This window comes from Homalodisca vitripennis, unplaced genomic scaffold, assembly GCF_021130785.1.
Source record: "Homalodisca vitripennis isolate AUS2020 unplaced genomic scaffold, UT_GWSS_2.1 ScUCBcl_906;HRSCAF=3843, whole genome shotgun sequence".
Taxonomy (NCBI): Eukaryota; Metazoa; Arthropoda; class Insecta; order Hemiptera; family Cicadellidae; genus Homalodisca; species Homalodisca vitripennis.
Window position 1 is genome coordinate 34395 of NW_025777031.1, and position 25875 is coordinate 60269.

At 38.5% G+C, this 25875-nt stretch overlaps 1 protein-coding gene across 1 annotated transcript in view; it reads right to left on the reverse strand.

Annotated features, from left to right (window-relative positions):
• Positions 1-3376: 3376 nt before the first annotated feature.
• Positions 3377-25875, reverse strand: part of LOC124371077 (secretory carrier-associated membrane protein 1-like) — a 70404-nt gene continuing 47905 nt past the window's right edge. Inside the window, 5 exon segments of the mRNA XM_046829389.1 lie at positions 3377-4530; positions 11709-11891; positions 17469-17495; positions 17497-17599; positions 18395-18496. Coding sequence (XP_046685345.1) covers positions 11712-11891; positions 17469-17495; positions 17497-17599; positions 18395-18496 — 412 coding nt within the window. The 3' untranslated portion in view covers positions 3377-4530; positions 11709-11711.

The window sequence follows — 25875 nt, forward strand, 5'->3', positions numbered from 1 at the left end:
ACATTCACTGCAGGTAAAGAGCAGGCTTGTTATGCAAAAAATGGTGCGCCGGGCGGTGGATGAGCGAGCTCGGCATACGGCAGCTGCTTTCATATTGTCTCAGTGCAAGCAGTTGCCTGGCAAGGCTTAACACTCATAGCGAGGTGAGTCAGTTGGTGTGATTCGTCGCCGGTTCGCCGTTTTCGTTTGTTGTGTATGCTTTTGCTACCAAGAAGGCAAGCGTAAGGAAACAGTGTACTATTGTGCAGTGTGCCCTGACGAACCAGGTCTGTGTGAACTCAGTTGCTTTGATAAGTATCACGAGGACAAATAAGTAGTTTTTAGTGTTTGGCGGTGGGTGGGGATGTATATAGTTTTTTTCTAATTTTTACTCGGGGAGGGGGGAGTGGTAACTGTTTATGATGTTGTATATTTTTCAAACTAATATGTAATATATACGTGTAATTGATGTACTATCTACGTGTCATTCATGTACTATATACGTGTAATTCACGAGTGTTTGTGCAGATACCTAGTGCGCTGCAAGCACATACAACACGGGGACCGACACCTGGTGCGGATGACGAGCAGACTCGGCACGGACATGACATCACCCGTTCCGGCCAACGAAGCTTCCAGGATACCTTGGACAACCCATTCGGCTATCCTGACTCCGTTTTGGGTAAGTAAAAATCAAAACAAAAATTCCCGCATTTTCTGTCGCCGGTAATTTTGTCATCCGCAGTGAATGTGTTAAGTGTTAGAAATAGGTTTAATACTTTGGAATTTTTAATTTTATTTCGTTTAGTTTATTATGACTTGATACTTAATATATTACAGATTTTTACAGATTTAATGAAGTATTGGAAATCGTGTAATTCATTAATACAAATACGCAACTCACATAAACAAAATAATTTTTTTTTTAAGTCCAGCCTTCCGTAGCCTATTTATTAACTTAAAATGCACTAGTCAAACTTAAACAAAATATCAAAACATTACAGTGTATTTATAAATTATAAACGATTTTACAACTCAGACTTTTTTATCATTCATAAACAAATATACAACACTCACAAAAATATAAAAAGTATGTGTTATGTTTGAAAAATAATGAATGAAAAGTCATTACATTTACAGAACACTAAGAAAATTCAAACTATTAACCCTTCCCACGCGGCAAACGGATATATCTGTTATGCCTAATTTTGACCGAAACGCGGTAAACGGATATATCCTTCAAAGTCTATTTTGTGTTATTTAATAAATTGTAGTTGCCGTGGAATCCGCTAGAGTTCAAGGGAGTGTTGAATACTTGTTCCGAAAAGAAGATGTTACAGTTTGAACCTCATTGGCGCGTCGCAGTGGTGGGAGGGCTTGGCTTTGTCCCTCGTGGCGTGATTCTGTCCCCCGTCTGCGGCGAACCATTACGCGGTAAACGGATATATCCCGGCACTGCATATTTTAGTGTTTAACGCTGTTTTGCCATATTTCCTTATTTACTGTTCGTGTTCCTGTTGTATTTAGCATTATATTATCTTTTTATCTTTTTATTTTGTTATTACTTTATTTATTGTGTCGTTATAGGCCTATATTGTTCTATGCAATGGCGAAACCTGACGATATTTTGTAAAATTTGAAAAATTTTTTAAAAATATATGGGTCAGATTATTTTGTGACACTGTATTATTTTTCATTCCTAATAGCCACCACTAACTAAAAAGAAAATTAGAGTTGGTAAAATGTATAAAAGAAATTTTAAGTTAATTACGCGTGGGAAGGGTTAACATTTTAAGAAGTCAGAATTCCAACCATTTAGTGAGAGTGAAAAAAGTAACACTTCTATACTTGATTCACACTTAAAAAGATTTGTAAAGTGACTTTTAATGTATTTTATAATTATTTTTGTAAAAGTCGGAGTTCCTGGACTTAGCAATGAGAGGGTTAAACAAAGAAATGCTGATAGTTAATATCAGAAAACTATTTACAGTACCGCTAAAATTAATTGGAACACCAGGTAAACGACTACAATTGTTAAATGAAAGACAATTTATTGATCAAAAAAATTACAAACAGCTCCCTAATAATTAATATGTCCTCCTTTGTGTTTATAACCTCTTCACAGCGTTTTGGCATTGATTCTATGAGTTTTTTGCATATATATTTTTTATTTCTTCATCGAGGAACCATATTTTGATTACAGCATTAATCATGGATGTTTTTGTAGTACAATCTTCTTTAGAAATCCTTTTTTTAGTAATAGCCCATAGATTTTCGATTGGGTTTAAATCGGGTGAATTGCCAGGCCATTCCAGAACCGTTATTTTGTTCTCAGAAAAAAAATTCGTGCATTTTTTAGATGTATGGCATGGAGCCGAGTCTTGTTGAAAAATTCCATTGCTTTCTGGAAACATTTGCAAAAGGAGTGGAACTACTCTTCTTTCTAATAAAGCAATATATTTGTCTGAGTTCATCATACCTTCTATGGGAACTAATGGACCTGGACCATTATAGGACATCAGCCCCAAAACATTTTTTTTGGGTGGATGTTTTGGTTGTTGGATGTGAGCTGATGTCTCAGCTTCATTCGCACTTCTGCGGACAAAGTTAACTTTATGTCCCTGAACCAAAAAATGTGTTTCATCAGAGAAAAGGACATTTTTCCACTGTTCAACAGTGAACTGTTTGTAGGTTTTAGCCCACTGCAAGCGTTTCTTCTTCATTGCTACAGTAAGAAGCTGCTTTTTCTTAGGTCGATAAGCTTTTCGCCCAACTTCAGACAGCCTTCTTTAACAGTACTAACATGAATATTAACCCCATTTTTGTTAATTTCTCATGCCAAATCTACAGCCGACAACCTGGGGTTGATCTTACTAGTCCTAATTAATTGGCGGTCAGTTTGTGGTGTGGTTTTCCTTTAAGACCACAATTTCCTATTCTGTTAACAGAAAAGGAGCCAGTCTCATTAAATTGCTTAACAATTCGGTTAACAGTAGCTAGGCCTACTTTACATTCTTCAGCTATCATCCTCTGAGACATATTTCCATACTGATGTAGTGTAATAATCTTGCTACGTTTTCTAGGTGTGGTATCCATCAGTTGAGTTATTGAAAAACTATAATAGTTTGTTAAACAAACACAAAAACCCGCAACAATAACACAATTCACACAATACTTCACTGAAAATGTGTTCAACACAAAGAATCACATGTGCACTAACTGCTTTTGAGGTTAGGTTGTTAGTTTGTTCAATACAAGTGATGTAGCAGTGATGCCAACTGTCGCATGATAAAAAGAGTGAAATTCCCTGTGTGTTCCAATTAATTTGAGCGGTAATGTACATGTATGAAGAATTGATTTCCGTAGGTGAAAAGACAGGTTTCAATAAAACAAACACTGATTTTTAGCAATATATATTTTATAATAAAAAACACAGTTAGGGTGACAACAAAATAGTCAGTGAAACAGGTGTTTGAACAACCTAAAATAACCTAAATAAATAACAGGTGACTAAGTGTATTTGATTTACAAAAGGCGAAACAGCAAAGCATATCAAAGTGATAGTGAACAGATAGTAACATCGTATATACACAAGTCAGGCGTTGATGTTAATAAAACACACCTTGCGTACGTTTATAATTCTAAACAAGTCCATTCGTTATACAATAACAATTTCACTTAATACATATATGTATATTCGTTTATATAGTGATTGCCAAATTTGTACAGCATTATTATATATTATATATCAAGCTTTGTCAATATTTATACACGTATATTTTCTGTACGAAATGGCACGGATGTGTTTAGAAACGAGGGAAACAATTCGAGGGTGTTACAATTTGCTACTATAGGTTTTCACTATGATTTGTCAGCCTTATTCTTTAATGACTTGCACAAGAGATCATTACTATAAGGAAAGACTAAAAAAAAAAAAATAAATGTAAAATTAAACTAATCCCTCTAAGAGAATTGGAACAAAAATTGATCGCCTATTTAGGTTTCTATGTATCAAAAACATGTTATTTAAAGCTGTCCACATAAAAAGAAACATAGTAAAAAACAAGAGTCATTTAAACATAGTGTCATAAATAAACTAACCATTTTAACAAAGACCTAAAGAAGATAATTTACAAAACAATTTCTTTACCTCAGTCACGTTACACTGTCTTTAAAAGCCAAGCGCAGAATCGTTCATAAGTACATCCCAGCCTAACAATTACGAGTTGTACAATATGTTTAAATTCATCTTTGGATTAATTAATTAAATATGTTACAACAGATTATTCGATAATAATGTACTAAATATAAGAGACTAAAGTCGTACTTGGAACATACTTAATGCTAGGCCTACTAAAAAAATAGAAATAGAAAATATATACTATAGAATTCAAAATAGCATTAAAATTCAAGATTTTTTCCTTTACTCTCAATGAAATAAATCTTTAAAGTGTTTATTGACTAACACATATTAATATTAAGAGCGAAGACCGCGGAGGCCCCGCCCGATCATGTTGACATACTGGACAATAATTTTCAGAGATGTATCGTCTGTAACATAAAACAATTAAAGTAACACAAATTGTAATTCAAAGTTCTATGTGTTTATTAAAGCTGGTTTTGATCAAAATGCAATTACAACAATTCACCAGTTTTACTGAGTAACGTTTATACTTACGTGTTCACTCAACCTAACCTGGACATAGATAACCTAACCCAACCTATATATTACGTCACAGTGCTACACACCTAAACGTTTACTACTGTGTATAATACTATGTTTTGAACACATATTCTACCACTACAACTTTGAACAATTGAACTTAGTAGTATTTCACAAAATAATTAATAGTCAATAAATATGTAAATTAAATGAATACACAAATAATTTTATTCTCTCAATTATGTTATCTGATTCAATGAGTAATCTGTTCTATCAGAAATTTGTAGATAAAGTTTCCTCAGAAAAGACCAGTCAGTACTTGTTAAAAACAGCCACATTTCTATACAGGGTGTTTCAGAACACTTGTAAAATATTTTAGGTAATCGATTTTTTGCATGGTTATAGCAAACTCATTTTTAACTATAGTTGGAGTAGTTTTTTTTATGAGGTGGCCCTGCTTTCGACAGAACCCCAACATCTAGGCTAGTGCCCCGAATGTGCACTCTGCGCGATGACGGCCCTCAGCCAGTCCGGGTATTAGTGTAAGAGCCTGCGACGCCCAGGCATTCGTTTCATAAAAGCTGACAACTTGTCAGTATATGAGTACTATACAGGTATAAACGTACCTCGAGTATGGAGCCTGGGTCGCGGTGGCTTCGACAGGTAACAGGTAGTAAAGGTGAGTGAAATCACAGTTTAAATTCGTAATAGTGTAAAGCTCAGTTTTTATACATTTCAACATTAAACAACGATAGAAAGCTGAATGTGCGATGCCGGACACTTAGTATAGTTCCAATCCCCTGCCAGGCACCCCTAAAGTACGATTAATAAAAATAGTACTTTCGTCATATTATAAAACCTGAAATTTATATATGTTATTAGGGGAACTATAAAAAGGTGTTTTCTCAGTTCCCAGACACTTTCTATGGTTCCTTCATGCAGCCAGGCACCTCAAAAGTTACTCTAGGTGCGAGTGAGATAGTACGTAATGTCTACGACGATCCTTTACTGCGCATCAGCTGTCTTAACCGTTCACATTACTATGTATTCAAACAAACGTTCGGAGTATAAGATAGCTGATGCGCAGTAAAAGATCGCCGTAGACATTAAGTACTATCTCACTCGCACCCGCTTGTATGTATATCTCTCGCGCTCGTGCCTAGAGTAACTTTTGAGATGCCTGGCTGCATGAAGGAACCATAGAAAGTGTCTGGGAACTGAGAAAACATCTTTTTATAGTTCCCCTAATAACATATATAAATTTCAGGTTTTATAATAACGAAAGTACTATTTTTATTAATCGTACTTTAGGGGTGCCTGGCAGGGGGGTTGGACCTATACTGTGTCCGGCATCGCACATTCAGCTTTCTATCGTTGTTTAATGTTGAAATGTATAAAAACTGAGCTTTACGCTATTACGAATTTAAACTGTGATTTCACTCACCTTTACTACCTGTTACCTGTCTAAGCCACCGCGACCCAGGCTCCATACTCGAGGTACGTTTATACCTGTATAGTACTTATATAATGACAAGTTGTCAGCTTTTATGAAATAACAAATGCCTGGGTGTCGTGGGCTCTTGCTCTATATGACCAGTCTAGACTGGTCTGCCTGGAATCTGCACCACGCAAATTTGATTTGACTGAGGGCCCCCAATCCTACGGTGTGAGGTTACCCGTGCCTAAGGGATGCATGGCGCAGGGGTTGTGCGTCGTAAACGGAGCCCTTGGGGGTTGGGCACCCCCCTAAGCGTAAATAGCCTTACCTGGTTATGCGGGGCTCTGGCTGGGCGGACTTTTTATTTCCTTGGTACTCGTGGGACCTTTTATGGATTCTAATAAATACAAAAAACAAACACCAACAGATCTTGATTTGGAAATACTGCAACAGGCAGTTGCATCCGGCAACCAGGCCTTGGATGTATCTGCCTGTTCCTCAAGTGCTACCACCATCGATGATGATTCAGCAGATGATGCAGGCGCAAAGGTTGAGTCCTTGTACACAGACATTGAAGCATGTGAACTGGACTACAACCTCAAATTCCCCTTTAAATTGCACAAGCATTGGGCGATGGAGCAAAAGAAAGCTGATGACACCTGGCTTCTGGATAGTGAATGGAGGAGGCATACGGGCAAAATGTCAGCTAACGAAAGAAGAAAGCTGAAAAAGCAGAGGGAGGCAGCGCCGGAGGGAACTGCAGGCACTGTCTCTCCTCCTATTGGGAAGAGAGGACGCTCTGGCGGAGGACCACACCTCCTGAGCAAGCAGAGCGTGCGATGAATACCAATCCCTCAACGAAGGAGGGAGTGGGTGACACTTTCAGGGAGGTTCTGATATTGTCCCTGAAGGCAAGCTTGTGTCCCTGTGAGCTTTCCTGAGAGACGCCTCTCGGAGAACGAGGCTATGGAGCTGCGGGGGCGCATCCTCGATGAGGTACTCTCAGCAGAGGGTGTGTGTCTGCAGTTCAAGAGGTACTTCCTGGAAAGGGGGTCTCTCGTCATGCTGTGTGGCAATGACGAGACCAGAGATTGGCTGCAGGGTTTGGCTCCAGGGCTGGGGATCGGTGGCCCTGGGGGGATAGGTGTGATCTGTGGGGACTACAAAGAACTCATAAGATCTATCAAGGTCTTCCTCAGAGTTGATGGTCCCATGGCCGGGAAGGACTCTGTGACCATTCTTGGGCCATAAAGAAACAAAATGCTGGGATCTCTGTGTCGGACTGGAGGGTTGTTGGAGACGTCCACACGGGAGATTCCAGAACCTTGGTAATTTTGGTAGATGAGCAGTCTTCAGCTACTCTTAAAGGGAGGAAGTGGAGGGTGTTCATTAGTGTGGAGGAGGTCCAGCTGAGGGCGCGGGGTGGGGCGGCTGATCATGGGGGTCAAGGTCCTTCAGATCAACCTGCAGCACAATAAAGCTGCCTTAGCTGTATTCTGCAGACGCTTCCTGTCGGAAAATTTTCATGTGGCTCTGATACAGGAACCTTGGATCTGCAAGGGAAAAATATCAGGGCTTTCAATGACAGGGGTGAAAATTGTTAGTGTCCAGATTGAAAATGCCAGAGCTTGTATTGTTGTAAGCAACAAGGTGGACAGCATTCCTGTTCTGGAATTTTGTTGCAGGGATCTCGCCACAGTCAGGCTGATGGTGGCTGGGACTGGACGATCCCTGCTGATTGCATCATCATACCTACCGTATGATTATGTGGATTCCACGCCCTCCAGGGAACTGGTTGCCTTGGTGGACTATGTTGGGAGGAGTGGATCAGAACTGGTGGGGGGATGCGACGCCAAACTCGCACGAGGCATGGGGCAGCACCAACACTAACAGAGGTAAGTCGCTTCTGGAATACATAATGTCCCGTAGTGCAAATCCACCTTGCACCTTCTCTCATGCTCCGCGCGAATCCATTTCGAGACAACCCTAGATGATTCACATCTTGGAACACCGCAGAAAGGTTGAGGGCCCGTCATAATTGTCGCTAAGCCCCGGTTGGCCTGAGCATCAGCTCTTTCGTTCCCAGGAACCCCCTCATGACCAGGAACCCAACCAACTGTCACATTGTTGATTCTAGCAAGGGGGAAACGGCCTGATAGCAATCCCAAACCAGTTTGGATTTGATCACGCAAGGGTCCAGCGCCGCCTGACTGTCTGTGAAAATATTAATCGTCTTGCTCCTATATCGCAGACGAAGATTCCACAAGCACATTCCATAATAGCTGCGACCTCCGCTTGAAAAACTGTCGGATACAGACCCATAGGGACCACCGACTGGGTCTGTGAACCATTCAAGCTCCGCTGGTGGAAGAGGTTTCCTTCCCTCTGACCAATCATCCCTAGAGGGTACAACAATCCTAAAGGGTTTGTCAAAGGAAAACTTTTGTAGCATCTGATCAGAGATCATATGCAGAGCATCCTCCTGTATCAGGGTGCTAATTCTACAGTGCCCACCGCTGCAGCCCGACCAGAGTCCCATCTGCTGAAGACAGTGGGCACTCCTCCTGGCCATAGCCCGAATGACAATGTCCAGGAGGGCGAGGTTAAGACAACGGTCCAGAGCCGTGCCTGGCGCACGAGGAGAAGCCCCATTGATAGCAAGGCAGGCCATCCTTTGGATATCCGCCAGATGAGCTACCACCATCTAGCCTCCGTTTTTGGCCACCAGACAACAGCTCCATACATAAGTGCAGGTCTGACCATGGAAAAATAAAGCCAGTACAAGAGCCTCGGCTTCAGTCCCCAGGGCCCACCTATCACATGTCTGCATTGCATTAGAGACCATTTCACCTGGCAATGACCCTTTCTAGATGAGATTCCCAGTTTAGAACCCTATTTAGGATCACGCCCAGGTACTTGACCTCGGACTTCGGCTCAATGGAAGAGCCTCTGAATAGAAAGGGACCAATGCCCTCCATCTGTCGCATCCTGGTAAAGGCAACCACAGCAGCCTTGGTGGGGTTGACAGTGAGGCCAACCTCATCACACCAATTTCCTACCATGTTCAGAGCAGCATTGGTCAGTTCCGTGATTTTTGTGTTGAACTTGCCACTAACAAGAATTACAATATCATCTGCGTACCCCTGAGCAAAGACACCGCTACTATTCAAAGAATTTAGCAGGTCGTACAACCAGGTTCCACAGGAGAGGAGAAAGGACGCCACTCTGCGGGCAGCCCCTCATAGTCTTCGCACTAACACTTGCTCTCATGAGGGTTGTGACAACCACCCTGTCCGTGAGCAAGGCTCTTATCCAGTCACACATCTGACCATCAACACCACGTCTTGAGACTGCATTGATAATCGCCTGAGTGGCTGTGTTGTCAAAGGCTTCGATGTCTAGGAAGCCTACCTCGATGTATGGCTACCTCTTTTGCTGCCAGCGTCTTCTCAATCCTGCATACCAATTGATGCAGGGCCGAACGCATGACCTTCTTGGAGTGTAGGCATGCTGGTTAGGATGTACGTCCAAAAGAGCTCCCCCCCCAAACAAACCTGGCAACAATTTTCTCCATGGTTTTAAGAAGAAAGGAGGACAGGCATATCGGCCTGAAAGACTTCGGCTGATCCATGCCAGCCCTCCCCTGCTTCGGTATGAACACTACTCTGGACATTCTCCAGGATAGTGGAATGTACCTGAGGGCCACAGAGGCTCTGAACAGTCTACACAGCTAGGGAAGGAGAATATCCAGCCCCCGCTTTTATTAACCCTTAAAGCGCCAAACAGTTTCAGCTAAACTCTGGATTAGCGCTCATTTATTATAAAAAATTAAAATTAGATTTTCTCAACGCTAATTTTAATTTCTTTTTTAGGTAACAAAATAAAACAGAAACTGCAAAAAAATATCTTTTATCATATTTATTGCCCAAAATACACATGATTTACTATGTAGCGTTCCAGCTCCTTTATAAATTTTATTCAATGCTTACTGTTTCCTTTTATTATTATGTATATCAATGATGACATTGCGTACTTATATGTACTAGAATAGAACTAGAAAATAAGTATATTACATATTTAATACAAAGTTATAATAAAAAATTAAATTTACATGCCAAAAATTTGAAAACCAAATATTTTCCAAATTCTTAGTCCTCTAACGGGTGTTATTTTTATAATAATTACAAAATGGTTTTCAGATGTTTATAGAAGTAAATAAAATATTGTAACACTTATTGGAGTAAAAACAAGCCTAAATAAAAAAAATAAACATAAATGTAGAATTTCGGAACAAGAGCTAAAATACATAATTATAAATATAAGGAGTAAAAATATTTCTACGAGGAAAAAAGACTTTTATCGCCATTCAAGAAACTGTTTATTTTAAAAGTTTATAAATATATAACTTTCATAAAAAGATGATCATATAACACATAAAACTACACAGTAGTTTACCGATCAACTATTCGCACTGCTTCAACAGGATATGATTTGATTTGATTTGATTTGATTTGATTTGAAGAAGAACACAAGAGCTGCCCGGCGCGCGGCGAGGCAGTGACGTACGCATAAATGCGTTTGCGGCGTTGAGCAATACTACCAAACTTCCAGCTGTTCAACAAAAACCGGTTCAGTATCGATCGTTAAACACAAAGATTGTCACGTGATGTGGCACAGCCCCGCTACACTACTGTAACATACACCCCTCACAGTCTAGCGGACAAACTCTGAACTAACAGTGCAAAATAGTAAAAACAAGTATATTGCGCGTCTACGCGCTTACGGCGTTCAGAGCAAAGTCGATCCTCGCGCGCATATGCGCTTACGGCGCTTTAAGGGTTAAGACATTTTTAAATTTTTTATTAAGACATTTAATTTTAAACCCTTACACAAACAATAACCAAATTTAACATGGATGTTAATACAAGTTTTACATTAACCCATTTCAAGATGGTGGCAATTCCAAATACTTATACTAAAAACAACTTTAAAAACGAACATTTTACACATTTTTAACAAGAATAGTTATTTTTTACAAGATTTTATTAACAATCCAACGGGATATTGTAGTTAATGTAGTGAAAAATAACTGAAGTATTGCAATTTTAGTGAAGATAACTGTTCTGTAGTTATAAAAGCCTCAAAACAATCAAAATTATGTACGTCACAAGACAACTATTAAATGTAGGCTGGTGGCAGTAATCATAGTGTAAACAGAATAAATATACATTTAAAAGGAAAAGTGTTAAATTTTAAAGATGAGACCATCCTACTGCGCTGACGTATACAACTAAGGGACTTAACTGAACCAAGCATGTAAGTGGCTCTTTCCCACAGGCTGACAGCTTTTTGATAATCTACTGCTGTTGCTCTTTCACCTTTATAAGCGGATGTGCATTACCGCCTCTGCCAGAATTGGTCAATCCAAACCAAGCAATAGATAACAACCATCTTATGAATCCTTTGCCCATTTCTTTATTTGGAAGGCACAAGACAATTGATATATAACAAAGTGCATTACATACTAACAGTTTTTTAAATTAATTTTGAACTATACGACAGAAAGGAAAAGCCTAAACTACCCATACCATTTAGTAGTTGATATAGCAATGGCTCGGAATCACTTACCGATTAGTATCTGGAGGAGGGGCTGCGCACCGGCTGCTGTGGATTGTTGAACTGGCTCTGCACAGCTGCACTGACAACGTTGCCGGCTGCGTCTCGCACGTGCTGGTTGCGCATGATCTCTGATGTGAACTCCTGCTGAGCCTTAGCGAAACTTGCTCCTGTTGAGCGATAGATACGGTGCACCTGCATGAGAAAAACACCGATTACATTCTTACCCTCAAAGTTATGCATTTCTCAAAATGATTTTGAATGTTTCTGAAACTGGTAATATTGAATTTCGGAGATGTAACATTAAATGAAGGATCCATACTTCCCATAATCATAAGAACTGTTAGAACAGTAACTTGAGGGTAATATTTATCACCATGGCGAGGGAATGCTTATGGGGTCTCCTCTATCACCCAGAGAGGGGGGAGAGAGAGAGAGACTGTATTTTACAATTATCAAAATTGAAAATAGTGTCATACAATACAAATTGGGTACTTTAATACAGATATTTCATGGGAAGTTGTTTGGCCAGTCCATATACTCTGCTATATTGTAAAAAGGTCTTTGAAGAAGCCAAGCCTGATATGCTCTGAAACTGATTCGGTTGTCTTGATTTCAGCAGGCAGTCTATTATAAAATTTAGCACCAGCGTATGTAGGCTTCTTTTCAAATCTTCCAGTCCTGTGAGCAAGCAGATTGAAGTCATTTGCATGCCTAGTACCATAAGAATTGAAGTGTCCATTCTGTACAAGGCCTTTTGAATTAGCTAGGCATATAGTTTCCAATAGATAAATGCCCACTACAGTTAATATTTTACTTGAAGGTGTCTTTGTAGCTTTCCCTTTTTTCTAGATCATGCAGCAACCTCACAGCCTGCTTCTGCATTATCAGCACTTGCTCAAGGTGGTTGTGTGATGAGGCCCTCCAAAGCACGATGCCATACCTGAAGTGTCCCTCAAAGAGTGCATTATAGCTAGTCTTGGCTGCCTGAGGTGAGGCTATAGCCAACATCCGTCTCAAGACAAAAAGTGAGCTGCTCAGTTTGCTGCATAATTGGTCAATATGATTTGCACAGGAAATATGGTCGTCCAGTATGACACCTAGATGCTTAGTTGACTTAACACATTGTAAATTAGGAAGAGCATGAATGTCATCTCTCTTGCTTCCAAAGTTTAATTTGTACACTTTTGCTTTCATTTAGAGCAAGATCATTGGAGCTGCAACAGTCAAGAGCCATGGAGGTCAAAACTGAAAAGTATGAACATTACCGGGCCCAGGACACACCCCTGGATACAGAAATGTTTTGGCTCTGTTGCTTCACACAATGATGAACATTGAAAATCAGTCCTTTTCATATATAGAATACTGCCAAACCGATTAAAACATTTTGTGTAGAACAGGACATAACGGTTTTTCTTACTTTTACTATAATCTTGATGCTCATATTACCACGGGCAGCCGATGGGGGCAGTGCTCCGCTTATCTGCAGTGAACTTCGTCCGCTAACGTCGTGCCTAATCCTGTCCGGCCCGCTCACTGATTGTGCCGAGTATTTATTCGTATATTTTTAATAAATTGTTCTCAGTGTCATTTTTAAATCGTGGTGTTTGCACAAAATGCCGGGTAAATGTGCCAAGTGTGTTTTGGATTTTGCGTCAACAGACATTGTGGCAAAGTGTACAGACTGTAAATTGGAGTTTCATCCTACTTGTACACGTGTTGGTTCTGCTCAATTCACAAAGTCGAAAAATAAAACGTGGAAATGTGATGTTTGTGTGGACGAATCAACCTCGACAACATCAGTCCGAAGTACAGAAGACGAAGATAAGAAGACAATCCTAGAAGCAATAAAATCCCTAAAATCCTCCATGGAAATTAAAATTGATGAAGTCAGATCTTCAATCCATCTTTTATCAGAAGATATTCGGTCGCTGAAAACCAATGTGGAAAATTTAGACAGACGGCAGAATGAGTTAGAGCAGCGCTGTGTTACTCTCGAACAGAAAAATGGACTGTTGACAGACGAGTCGCGGGTCTTGAGGCTCCAGTTGCAGGATGTGGAGCAACACTCGCGGTCATCTAACTTGGAGATTATCGGCATTCCACAGACGCAGGGGGAGGATGTCTCCGAGATCCTCGGGAAAGTGGCAAGTGTCGTCGGGATCGACTACAACAGAGGAGATGTGTCGATTGCTCACACCGCCTTCGCCTGTACTCTCGTAAGCACACACACCCGCCTCTCATCGTGCAGTTTACGTCGAGGATGGTCAGGGAGATGTGACTGGCTGCCGCACGAGTCAAGAGAAACCTTGTGGCTTCGGATATCGCAGCTTCGTTCCCCGCGACCAGTGTATTTATTAATGAACACCTTACCCCCAGTAACAAGGCGCTGCTTGGAAGGGCCAGAAGACTGCGGCGAGAGGGAAAGCTTCACTACGCTGGTTTTGTCAACGGTAAGGTCCTGATCAAGCCCAGGGAGGAGGATGCTGCCATCAGAGTGCTGGAGATGGAGGAGATGGACAAATACAAGTGACCGCAAGTATTGATACTGTGGTAGTTTGATTGTTTTTTTTTAAGAATAACAGATTAGAGTTATATATTTATTATTATTAATCTTAAATTTTGTTTTGGTTTAATTGAGTACATAGCTTTTTTATCCTCATAAACAGTATTATTTATTATAAATTTAATTAATTAACTATTAAAAATCAATCTAATTCATAGTGCAAGGCAAGTGATGTTCAAAGCGTAAGAAAGATTTCAAGGTTGTTTTTTATTTGTATTATCCTTGATTGTGAATCCCTCAGGATTCATAATCGGGAGTATTATCTATCTGCAATTATTTCACAATGTGCATCTCTGTCTGTCTATAATACGTGCAGTGTCAGCAGTTAGGATTTAAAAGAAAGATTTTTGTTCACTAAAACCATTACTTAAGTAAGTTGACTGTCCTCTGTCTTGTTGTTATTCTTTGTTTGTATGTTTGTTTTTTAAATCCACAAGTAAGTTTTGTTTTAATTACTTAAAAAGCATTTGTGTTCTTTTTGTAAGATATGTTGTGAGAAATATAATATTTAGTTGTTATATATAACTATTATTTAAGTAAATTTTATTGTTTAAATTTAGGAAATGATTTGTTTTTTGTCATTGGTTTTTTAAACTCACAGGGAATGTTTTGTTTAATTATTATAATTTCTTATTATTTATTAAATGTTGTAAATGAAATATCTTTATTTTAGAAAGTATCAAATAATATACAAAATGGTGTAATTAGTACAAATATCTACCGTCATAATAAACATTAACCGTCATAGTAAAAATTATGTATAACATCTAATATCAATAACAACCAATACTCATAAATGTTATTTATTTTTATTTTTTACATTTTTATTTCCCATTATTTGTAATCATTGTGCGACGCATTACACTTTAGTATAAATTCACTAAAATTTAAAATAAGAGGATAAGTGTCTAACTCCGAGTAAATTAAAAAAAAATCATGCTGTTATATTACAAGTAGTATTACACATTTCATGTTACAACTTTTAAATTAAGGCAAAATTGTAAATTTGCTAGTATTAGTAGGCTGGGCAGGTGGGCTGTGCGGAACTTATGACAACCAAAAACGTAGTTGATGATGACGGCACTAACCTTTTTACCATCACTTGTTCAGTTTTGAAGAATATAAATCAGTATGGTGATTTTTTTACGACTAATCTGGAGGATTGCAGCCTAAATATTTTTCACTCCAATATAAGATCATATGCAAAAAAACTTTGATGAATTAGCTATATTTATAGAATCGTTGAGATGTTGGTTGGATGCGATAGTTTTGACAGAGTGTTGGCTGGAGGGTGGGGGAGGGGCGGAGGCTCGACTGGAGGGGTTTGACTGTCACAGAACTGACAGACAACGGAACAAGAACGATGGAGTGGTCGTGTATGTAGGGAAACACTTATCTTCAACTGTAAAACAAGTGGCTTTAGGGGACGTTTACGGTATTGCGTTAGATTTTATATTTTTTAACAAACATTTTAATGTATTAGCTTTATACAGGACTTTTGACAGTGACATGGATATGTTCTTGGAAGGATTACACAATTATTATAAATTTATGGGTAGAAACAAAATGTGCATATTACTAGGAGACATAAACTTGGACTTACTAAAAAATGACGTACACATTGACGAATATAAAAACTGCTGTGTTGAAGCGGGACTTGTACAATGTATTGATAAACCTACCAGAGTAACTGAAAAGAGTCAGTCCAGCATCGACCATATTTTCGTACGATACAGTGACATGACCAAGGCGAAAGCCGCCATTTTCCAGACGGCTTTCACGGACCATTACAGTACTGCCCTTACGATAACAGAAACTGCTACGGACACTGACACTCAACTCCCCCCTCGCACTTACGTAGACCATGCCCTACTCACTGACAACCTCGCCAAGTCCGACTGGGAGGCAGTGCTGAACTGTCTGGAAGTCGATAGTTGTGCTAATATCTTATGCGAAAATATCAAAAACTCAATAGAAAGTTCTAAAAAAGTAGTAAAAAACGAACAGACGAGAAGAAAAAAATTGAAACCATGGATCACATATGAGCTAATCCGAGCAATACGTGAGCGGGATAAATTAAGTAAAGTGGTAAAAAAACAACCATTTAACCCAATTGTCAGAGAAATCTTTCGAGCACATCGCGCAAATGTCAGTAACTTGATCAAGCAAACAAAAAGGAATTATTATAGATCAAAGATTGATCAATCCGGAAAAGATCCAAAAATTCTCTGGGGAATTATTAAAGAATTGGCATGGAGGGATGTACAAAAAGACGTTTTTAAAATCCAAAAATATTGTCCACATATTAATGTAAACAACGATTTGTTTAAAAATGTAACAGACGAATTTAATAACTTCTTTGTGAATGTAGGCGAAATATTAGCAAACAACATTAATCCTAGCGGCGACCCAGTTGTGACTGACGAGGACTACCGACAGAACAGTTGTTTCACACTGCATACTGTCACAGAGGAACACATCTTACGTCATGTATGCGGTCTGCCCCCGGTTGCGATGGCATTTCAGCTGAAGTTCTTAAATTTAATTTAAATATTCTTTGCAAACCTTTACTACACTTAATTAATTTGAGCATTAGTTCTGGTACTTTCCCAAATATTTTTAAAATAGCTAAAGTTATACCGATTCATATTTAAGTATATTCATTAGGTTCTTTGTTTCCTTTTACTGAAAAGGGAATACTTTTCTTTTTGCTTCTATGCCTCTCTTGGGTTGTTTCCCAGAACTGTCAAATCCACCTTGGTAGAATGTGACATAACCTCTCTTGACGTCGATCTATTCAACAGAATGGAGGCTATAAGCCTATTAACTAATACTAATGATTTCAAGGTCATGAGGATGTTCCAGTTTCTGTTAAATGAACCTACAACGCCTCACCTATAACTTCAGTCATACTCCACACTCATTAGCCAGATATACTCCAGAGTAAAATCGTTCCTTTGCTGTGGAGTGAGAGAGTAAATAAAACTAATATACATTTCAAGTGATTTCAATAGGGCATTATGTTCCTGGTACCATTTGAGGACCAATTATCTGTTTCATTGAGGTTCTTTTTTTACCAGAGTCACTGTTACATAATAGTATATAAATATAATCAACATTTTATACAATTCGAAAATTCATTGAGCATGGCTTCTTTGTGCGGAAATAAAACATACTGATTTCTAAGTTAAACCACATTAACATACCTTAGCCAGCAGCAAGAAATCGATGAATGAAAGCTGCGGAACAGAAACCCCCGGCAATCAGCAGCAGGAAGATGCCGATGATGGTGCCGGCGGGGGTGCCGTCAAAAGTGCTTAGTGCCGTGGCTAAGCCGCTGAAACACACATCAATAATACAACATGCCGCCATTGATATAATGTGGTCTGCTGGTTTTCCTGCAAGTTTATCTGAGTGGACTATGGAATATGACTTGGGTTTAGATCGAGATAGTGAAGTTTCGTATCCTGCTGTAGTTTACTTTCAAAAGTCGATCGCTGAAAATATGTATATGTCATACTGAGTACAAAAATATTTTATGTAGCTGAATATAAATGTATCGTTTGTAAAAATCCTAAGTGTGCAGTTTATGTTTCAATATTTTCATTTGGAATGTTTTCATTTTTTAAGATTCTAATATATTTTATTAAAGAAAAGGTACATAGGTCCATTCATAGTCTGGTTGTCCATTTTATAATCTATCAAATAAAAATAAAAATTGAGGTTCCTATTTTCCTAAACCTTTAAAAATCCCTTTGAAACAGTTTGGCATTTTAGCTTGATTTTTGTGTTGTCCAATTCAAAAAGGTTAAACTTCTAAGCACATAGATTATAGTTGAATAAAACATAACAGTACAACGCAATAGCATAATTAACATACAGAATATATGTGACAGATAAATGATACAGAATAGACTGTATATTTAATTTCAGGTTGAGTGACTTGACTCCAGGAATACCACATAATAATATTTGTAAGATCTTGTTTTCTACAATTTCTCATTTATAGGTGTTTCGGCTTATTGAAGATTTTTTATGTACAGAATATCAAGGCCCTAAATTAGAGAATGATGCTGTTTAAACTATTAAAAATACAATGTGGATGGCAAGAAAACTGATTGCTATAGCTTACCAGGTTCCAGCTCCACTCATGCCCAAGGCTTGGAAAATGGTGATGATGAACTGGAAGAAAAATATGAAAAAGAACACCATGAAGTTGAAAGAGCTGTCACTCCTGAAACAGATCACAGATTAGATGTAGGTCATGCTTGTGCTTTAGCTTTCTGAATACTAATCACAATTTATGTGACTGATTTTTCTTATTGAATACTTGAAATTATTGTAGGCAAATTTAATTCAACCCTTTTGATGCTGACCAAATTTTAATTTTCGTTTTTGAGAAATGCCAGTGATTTGTACCTAGGTATTACCAAATTATAATTGACTCATTCTAAGCTGTTTTGCATATTTACCTGTAACTTCCTATTTTTTGGAAAAAATTCAAGGTGATTTTTTATCGTTTAAAAATAAATTCTTTAACATCACAAAATATAGAAACTTAACACAAAACAAATAAAAAACAAAAATTAATAATACATAATGTAATTACCTCAAAATTAAAACAAATTTTCCTTTTTGGTTTAGAAAACATCTTCACAAACTTTTTTTAAGTTTAAAACTTACCTTTCACTGAAGACTACGGCCAAAACTGACCTCAATTTTTAATAAAACTTCGTTTAATTTTAATTTACAATTTTTCACTTTTTTAGTTGCATTTGATATTTATTATGTAGGGCTACTATAGTAATTAAATTGAAAAAGTACAAAACATAAAACCCTTTAAAAATATCTTTTATTTAACAACACCTATTTCAGCAGTTATGCCATGATCACGGTATTATCCTCAAATAACTTGAAGTTAACTAACATAATCATGGTGTAACTACCGAAACACGTGTTGGTAAATTAAAAATATTTACCCTTTTAGTGCCAGGGATCGATTTATTTTAGTTACAAGACGATGTATAAAAAATACGCTTGAGCATCAAAAGTCTAGCTGCAAGACGATTTCTATTTAATTTATGGTACATCAATAACTTATCCAATACTGCTAGTGACTCCAGTGAGCTAGTAATACATAATGCCAATAAGGATAAGGAGAGTCTGAGTCGATCTACGATAGACCCCATCCCAAAGTGTAAAGTTTCAAAGGGGGAAAAGCTGTTAGCAGAGGTAAAATTATTCCAACCTCCACTTCAACAAAAAAAAACTTAGGATGTTGTTACCCTTACAATTGTGGAAACAATATACCCATGTAGGGCTATTTTTGAAAGTGACTCTGATGATTCCGATGATCATGATTCAAACGATTTTAATGGGGACGAAAGTGAAGATGAAACCTGGTACAGCCGACTCTCGATAATTCAAACATTCGATAATTCAAAACTCTTGGTAATTCGAACGAAAAGGCCGGTCCCTTGAAAAACTCTTGCTATTTCGAAATTGTTCAATGCATTTTGATACACTCGGTATTTCGAACTTACCGCAGAGGACAGACTAATTTTGAACACACAGTAATTCGAAGTCTTGTCGGTGGAACTCTCTATAATTCGAAATGACGTAAACGAATTGAGGTTAGGCCGATACAGAACACGCAGTAATTCGAAGTTCACTCGACAGAACTCTTTGTAATTCGAATTGAGAGTCGGCCGGTGGGAAACACGCATTTCAACTTATTCCTGTCATAACAAGAAACTTTGCATCCTGTGTCCCAGAGCATACTCTTTGCAGTGTTGGTTATGTTTGCGCCGTGTTGTGTGGAAGTCGTGTTTGTTGTGTGTAAGAAGTGTTTGTCGTGATGGCTACTAAGCAAAAATATAAATGTCTTTCTCTTTCAGAAAAGAAAGAAGTGATCGCGGCGGCAGAAAGTGGTAAAGCGAAGTCGGAAGTTGCAAAAACATTTCAAATCCCTGTGAGTACCTTGTCTACCATTCTAAAAAATAATCAAAAAATAGTTGAAGTGAGTTCCGTAGCAGGAAGAAAAAGAACGACAAAAGGTGAATATCCTAGATTAGAAGAGTGTTTAGTCACATGTCTTAGACAGTGTAGAGATAAAAATGTTCGTGTTGGAGGTTCGCTTTTAAAAGAAAAGGCAAAGGCATATGCTAAAGAGCTTGGCATCCCCAGCTTTGCAGCAAGCGAAGGCTGGTTGACTAATTTCAAAAAACGTAATTGTATATTTTTTAAAAAGGTTTTTGGGGAAAGCGCTAGCGTTAGCGACAGTGTGTGTTCCGATTGGCGTGCAGAGTTGTCCAGCTTAACAGAAAGTTATGAACCACACAACATTTTTAACACCGACGAGACCGGCTTATTCTTTAAATGCATGCCGGACAAGACATTTACATTTAAAGACGAGAAATGCCATGGAGGGAAACATAGTAAGGAAAGGTTAACTCTTCTGTTGACTGTTAACATGGATGGTTCCGAAAAATTGAAGCCCGTCCTCATCGGGAAAGCAGCAAAACCTAGGTGTTTTAAAGGTATCCAGTCATTTCCTGTAACCTACCGCTCGAACAAAAAGGTGTGGATGACAACGGAGTTGTTTAACGAGTGGTTAAATTCATTGAACAGCGACATGAAAAAACAAAATCGTGAAATCCTCTTATTCCTTGATAACTGTTCAGTTCATAACAACCCTCCAAATCTCTCGAATGTGAAACTTTACTTTTTTCAACCAAATACAACATCCAAGTTGCAGCCTCTAGACCAAGGCATAATTCAAAACTTCAAAGCATTTTACAGACATGAAATAGTCAAGATTGTACTGGATGGAATTGACAGTAATGAAACTCCAAACATCTCTATTCTCACAGCCATGTTGATTGTTGATAAAGCGTAGAAAAGTGTGAGTCAAACGACAATATTTAACTGTTTTCGTAAGTCTGGATTCTGTGTTAACACACCCGATGAAGAACTTCAAGTTGTGCAGCCAACACCTTGGGAATCTCACCCTGTCAATTCAATTCAAAAAGATTTATTTCCAAAAATTTACAAAATAAACTTTACAAACATTCAAGGAAATTGACACCCACATAGGCTGAAGCCTGTGCGTGGGTGCGAGCCGTTAATGTAACATAATATAATATACAATATTGAGGAGGTTCAAATTAAAATGACATTTTTTGGTCTGGTACATTATGACGAGTATGGAGTATTTTCATTGGTAATAATTGGGTGAGAGGAGTTCAAAATTTAATAAAAAAAGGGAAAGTCTGTAATATAAAATAAACAAAAAAATGCATGTTGTGGTTATGGACATAATTCTGCTCTAACGAGAGAGCCAGCCCGACGAGAAACGCGTTCCAGTACGACCGACGACGCACCACATCCGCGAACCGGGCCACCGCCAGCGACCACCGCCCCGGCCCAACGACGACTGCTGTTCATCAACACCAGCGGTCTGTGATTTGGCAAACCGTCCAGCAGCCACCGCCGGGCCCAACAATAGCCACCCGCGAAGGCCCAACCAACAGACAAGGCGCGTCAACCGCCGGAGGATGTGATTAACTGTAAGATAACGGATAGTGGATTGTTTGTCAAGGTCAGTGAAGAGGTCAAGGTAGGCTTATCTGTATCCCGAGACTATGATGCTTTCGGCCGCGTCTTTGCCAATACTAAGTATCCAGCCATGCACTCTCTTTTTATAAGAGCTTACAGAACATCCTCCAGAGTTTCTCAAATAGCTCGGAATATTCCTATATAATATATGCGCAATATAAAATGGACTTGTTGTTGAAAAAGACCTGTTTAGCTGCAGTGGCTGTATTCCTATCGATTCTGCGGTTCGTGTAGAGTATGTATGGGATACATTGTTAAAAATTAATCTCGGTTGTTTGAATATGTAGAGTAAGATGGTTTTTACATAAAGCTGTCTTATGCTGAGAACTTCAAAAATATTAAATAGATCATGTGTCGGAAACCTAGTACCAACTCCAATCGCGGCCTTTAAAATTGATTTTTGGACTATATATAATGGTTCCAAAGTTGTTCTGAGCGCTCCACCCCAAGCAACAATACCCCCCAAAAAGAAAGACATGTAATAGGAGATGTTCCATTTGAAGATTTTGTGCAAGTTGATGACGAAGTTGCAGTATGGGGAACCCTTACTGATGCTGACATCTTGGCCGCTAAAGATGAAGAACAACCTGATGTTGATAACGATGAGGAAGACCAGGAGTTCCCGGCTGTCACACTGAAGGAAGCCAGCACATCCTTAGAAAAGCTGCGCCATCTTTCTCTCCAGGTAAAAGCATCGCAATAAACTACTGTAGTTAGCCTATCAATTTGTTAAACTGATTTAAAAATGCCATATTCTCCATACTGCAATTTATCCATAATTTTTTTACTGAATTTGATGTCCGAAGTAGCGTAGACTTTTTTTAACCTTAGGGTCTTAGGGCTGTAAAATCAGCTGTTTGTTTAGTTTAAAACTTCAATGTAAATACTGTATGTCATAAGTTATTTGGCATAAGGCATTTGTTACGAAATACGCTGTGACAGTTGTTTTCTTTCTTTTCTTTGCAGACAGAAGTTGGGCCGGAAGTGTTCGACGCACTATTTGTGTTAAACAAGGTCATCGATGAGGCACGAATCAACAAGAAAAATCAATCAAAGATAACAGATATTTTCAATTAATCATTAGAAATTAATGTTCTTTAAGTTTTGTTAGTTTGCCGTATGACATTGTGTGTTTAATAAAAAAACTCTTGGTAATTCGAATAGTTTTCTTTTCCTCTCAATAAATCGAAAACTCTCGGTAATTAAAAACTTTCACTAATTCGAATTTTTTTGCATGTCCCGCCAATTTCGAATTATCGAGAGTCGACTGTATGAGGTGGGATCTATTGCCATTGTTCTGAAAGTGTCAGTTCATTTTATGGAGTCCCAAACACGTGCCAAACAAGGATGTTTCTCCTGTTTCATATTTTTCACACCATACCTATCAACTGATGGTCCAAGAGACCAATAGGTATACAACTCAATGTTTTTTGCCAGTAATGTTATCTGAAAACTCGCGTTATGACATACTGGCTGCCAGAGTAGAAACATGGGATTAATAAGCAAACCATCCATCTTCACTTGGTTGTACTACCACACAGTAGTTTTCTTGGATGTCACAAGGAATTGAAATGTTTCACCTTGTTGACAACACTAAGAGTCCAACTAATGATACATATGCAAAATTTGGATAGTTGACGCTATTCTGTATTTATACTGTATGTGTACAATGTATAAGTTCTGACCCAAGAGTTAGTTATATAGTTACGAGGGTAATTTATTTCATTCTCTGATATTACACCATGATGGTCATATACGTGGCAGGTCCGCTGTGTGCGCAGAATTCGAACGCACATCTTCCCTGCTAGAACATTTGTCACCGTCGAGTTCAAGTAGTCAATTTGGGCTGATCTGCTTACATAAACATGGCTGCCTCAATTGATTAACCCGCCAAATGTGAATTAAGGTGTTCCATTCGTTTCCTGCAAGCAGAAGGAAGTAGTGCAGCAGAAATCCATCGGAGAATGTGCCATGATGCCGAGTGATGGTGTTGTACGTGAGTGGTGTAGACAGCCAAAGATGTTGACTAACAGCCACAAAATCTGGTGAATAGCTTCAGCTTTGACATTTCTAGAGTTGATCCTTGAGTTTGACAATTGACCATACCTCTAAGGTTTTGGCACGATACATGCACAACACCATGTTATGTGACTACAGCTCAGCGCAAACTAGCTACTTGAACTCAGCAGTGTGCGACCGACTACTGTGGACCTGCCACGTGACTGGCCGTCATGGCGTGAGATCGGAGGTTGCAACAAATATGGCCCTTGTACATGGGGGCTATAGATGAATATGAATATGAATATTAATTTATTTCCTCTCTCATAGTTACAAAGATCTCAACATACATGCAAAAACAGGAAATGATCTCCACATGGGCATAGCCTGTGTGTGGAGATCGAGACGCGATCAGCAGCATGAATATGTACTCATCAACATAAAAAGTAATGTAAATCTTCGTATGGAAAAACAACGTAATGACAACATGAAATGCATCTTTTGTATGCTCGTAATATAAGAAAAAACAAATACTTCATAGCTACAACAAAGCAAGTGTTTGTCAATAAGATTACAACCAGATAACAACCGCAGAAATGATAATATGATAATGGATGATTCATAAATGATAACAAGAATATAACTGAATTTATCCAAAATACGAGATATCGGTTAATTAGGAGGCTTGGAACCTCTCACACACTTATACACTCACGCCACACATAACCATCATAATCTCTCTCTCTCTCTCTCTCTCTCTCTCTCTCTCTCTCTCTCTCTCTCTCTCTCTCTCTCTCTCTCTCTCTCTCACTCACTCTCTCTCTCCCTCCCCCCTCTCTATCCCCCCCTGCTCCCCTTTACTTTTATCTCCCCCTTCCTGTCCCTATATTTACCACGATCAAAAGACACTCTATCAACACTCAATCCTACACAGTTACAACATCATGACACCAACCCACTGTCAATGCTAGCGATGAACGAACATAGGTTCAACAATTATGCTAATGTGCATACAAAGAAGTTATAAAATATTCTAACTCAACTTTATCTATGTTTAGTAGCCATGAGGTTACTTTCTTTTTATAAGTGACGGATTTGTAAACACTTGGTAACTTAAGACAATCTGGTAATTTAGGAAAAATTATATTTGCAATGTAGTGTGAATTTGTGCAATTGATGGACTTCTCTAATTTTGGGGCAATAATCCCAGAGGACACTGCCAATCTGGTCGAGTAGCTATGGCTTACTTGATTAAAAATATTACTGTGGTTTTTGAACATGTACATTATAATATTTCTAACATATAAATGTCTAACGTTAAAAACCTTAAATTCATCAAATAACAAATCTGAAGGATAAAGACGATTTTTTTTCAAGGCAGCTTTAATAATTGCTTTTTGGACGATTTCTAATGGTAACAGCGAGCTCTTAAATGTCCCACCCCAAGCAATAATTCCGTACTGCAGAATAGACTGTACGAATGCGTAATAAACCATTTTTAGTAAATCAAATGTTAATATATTACAAAGTTTTTTAAAAATAAAAATGTGTTTCCTCAACTTACTTCTTATATATTGGATATGAGCTGTCCATTTCAACCGATTATCAAAAAATACTCCTAAATACTTGTACTCAGATACACGCTCTACACATTCACATGACATACAGCCAGCCACTCCGCCACAAGTGTGAAGCCTCAGGTGTAAATTGTCCGGATCATGACCCGTCCGAAGTGCCACTGCCATGCACTTTGTTTTATTGACGTTGATAGTGAGTCCATTTTGGTCAAACCAGCGCTTTACAGTGTTTAGACCACGCTCAGCCGCCCCATACACCTCTGGCCAGCTGGACCCCTCGAAACACAGAGCTGTGTCATCCGCGTATAAAAATATTTTACCATTTGCCATATTTATTTTACCTAAATTGTTCATATATATCAAGAATAATATAGGACCTAAAGTACTTCCTTGAATTACACCGTACTGTATGGTCTTCCTC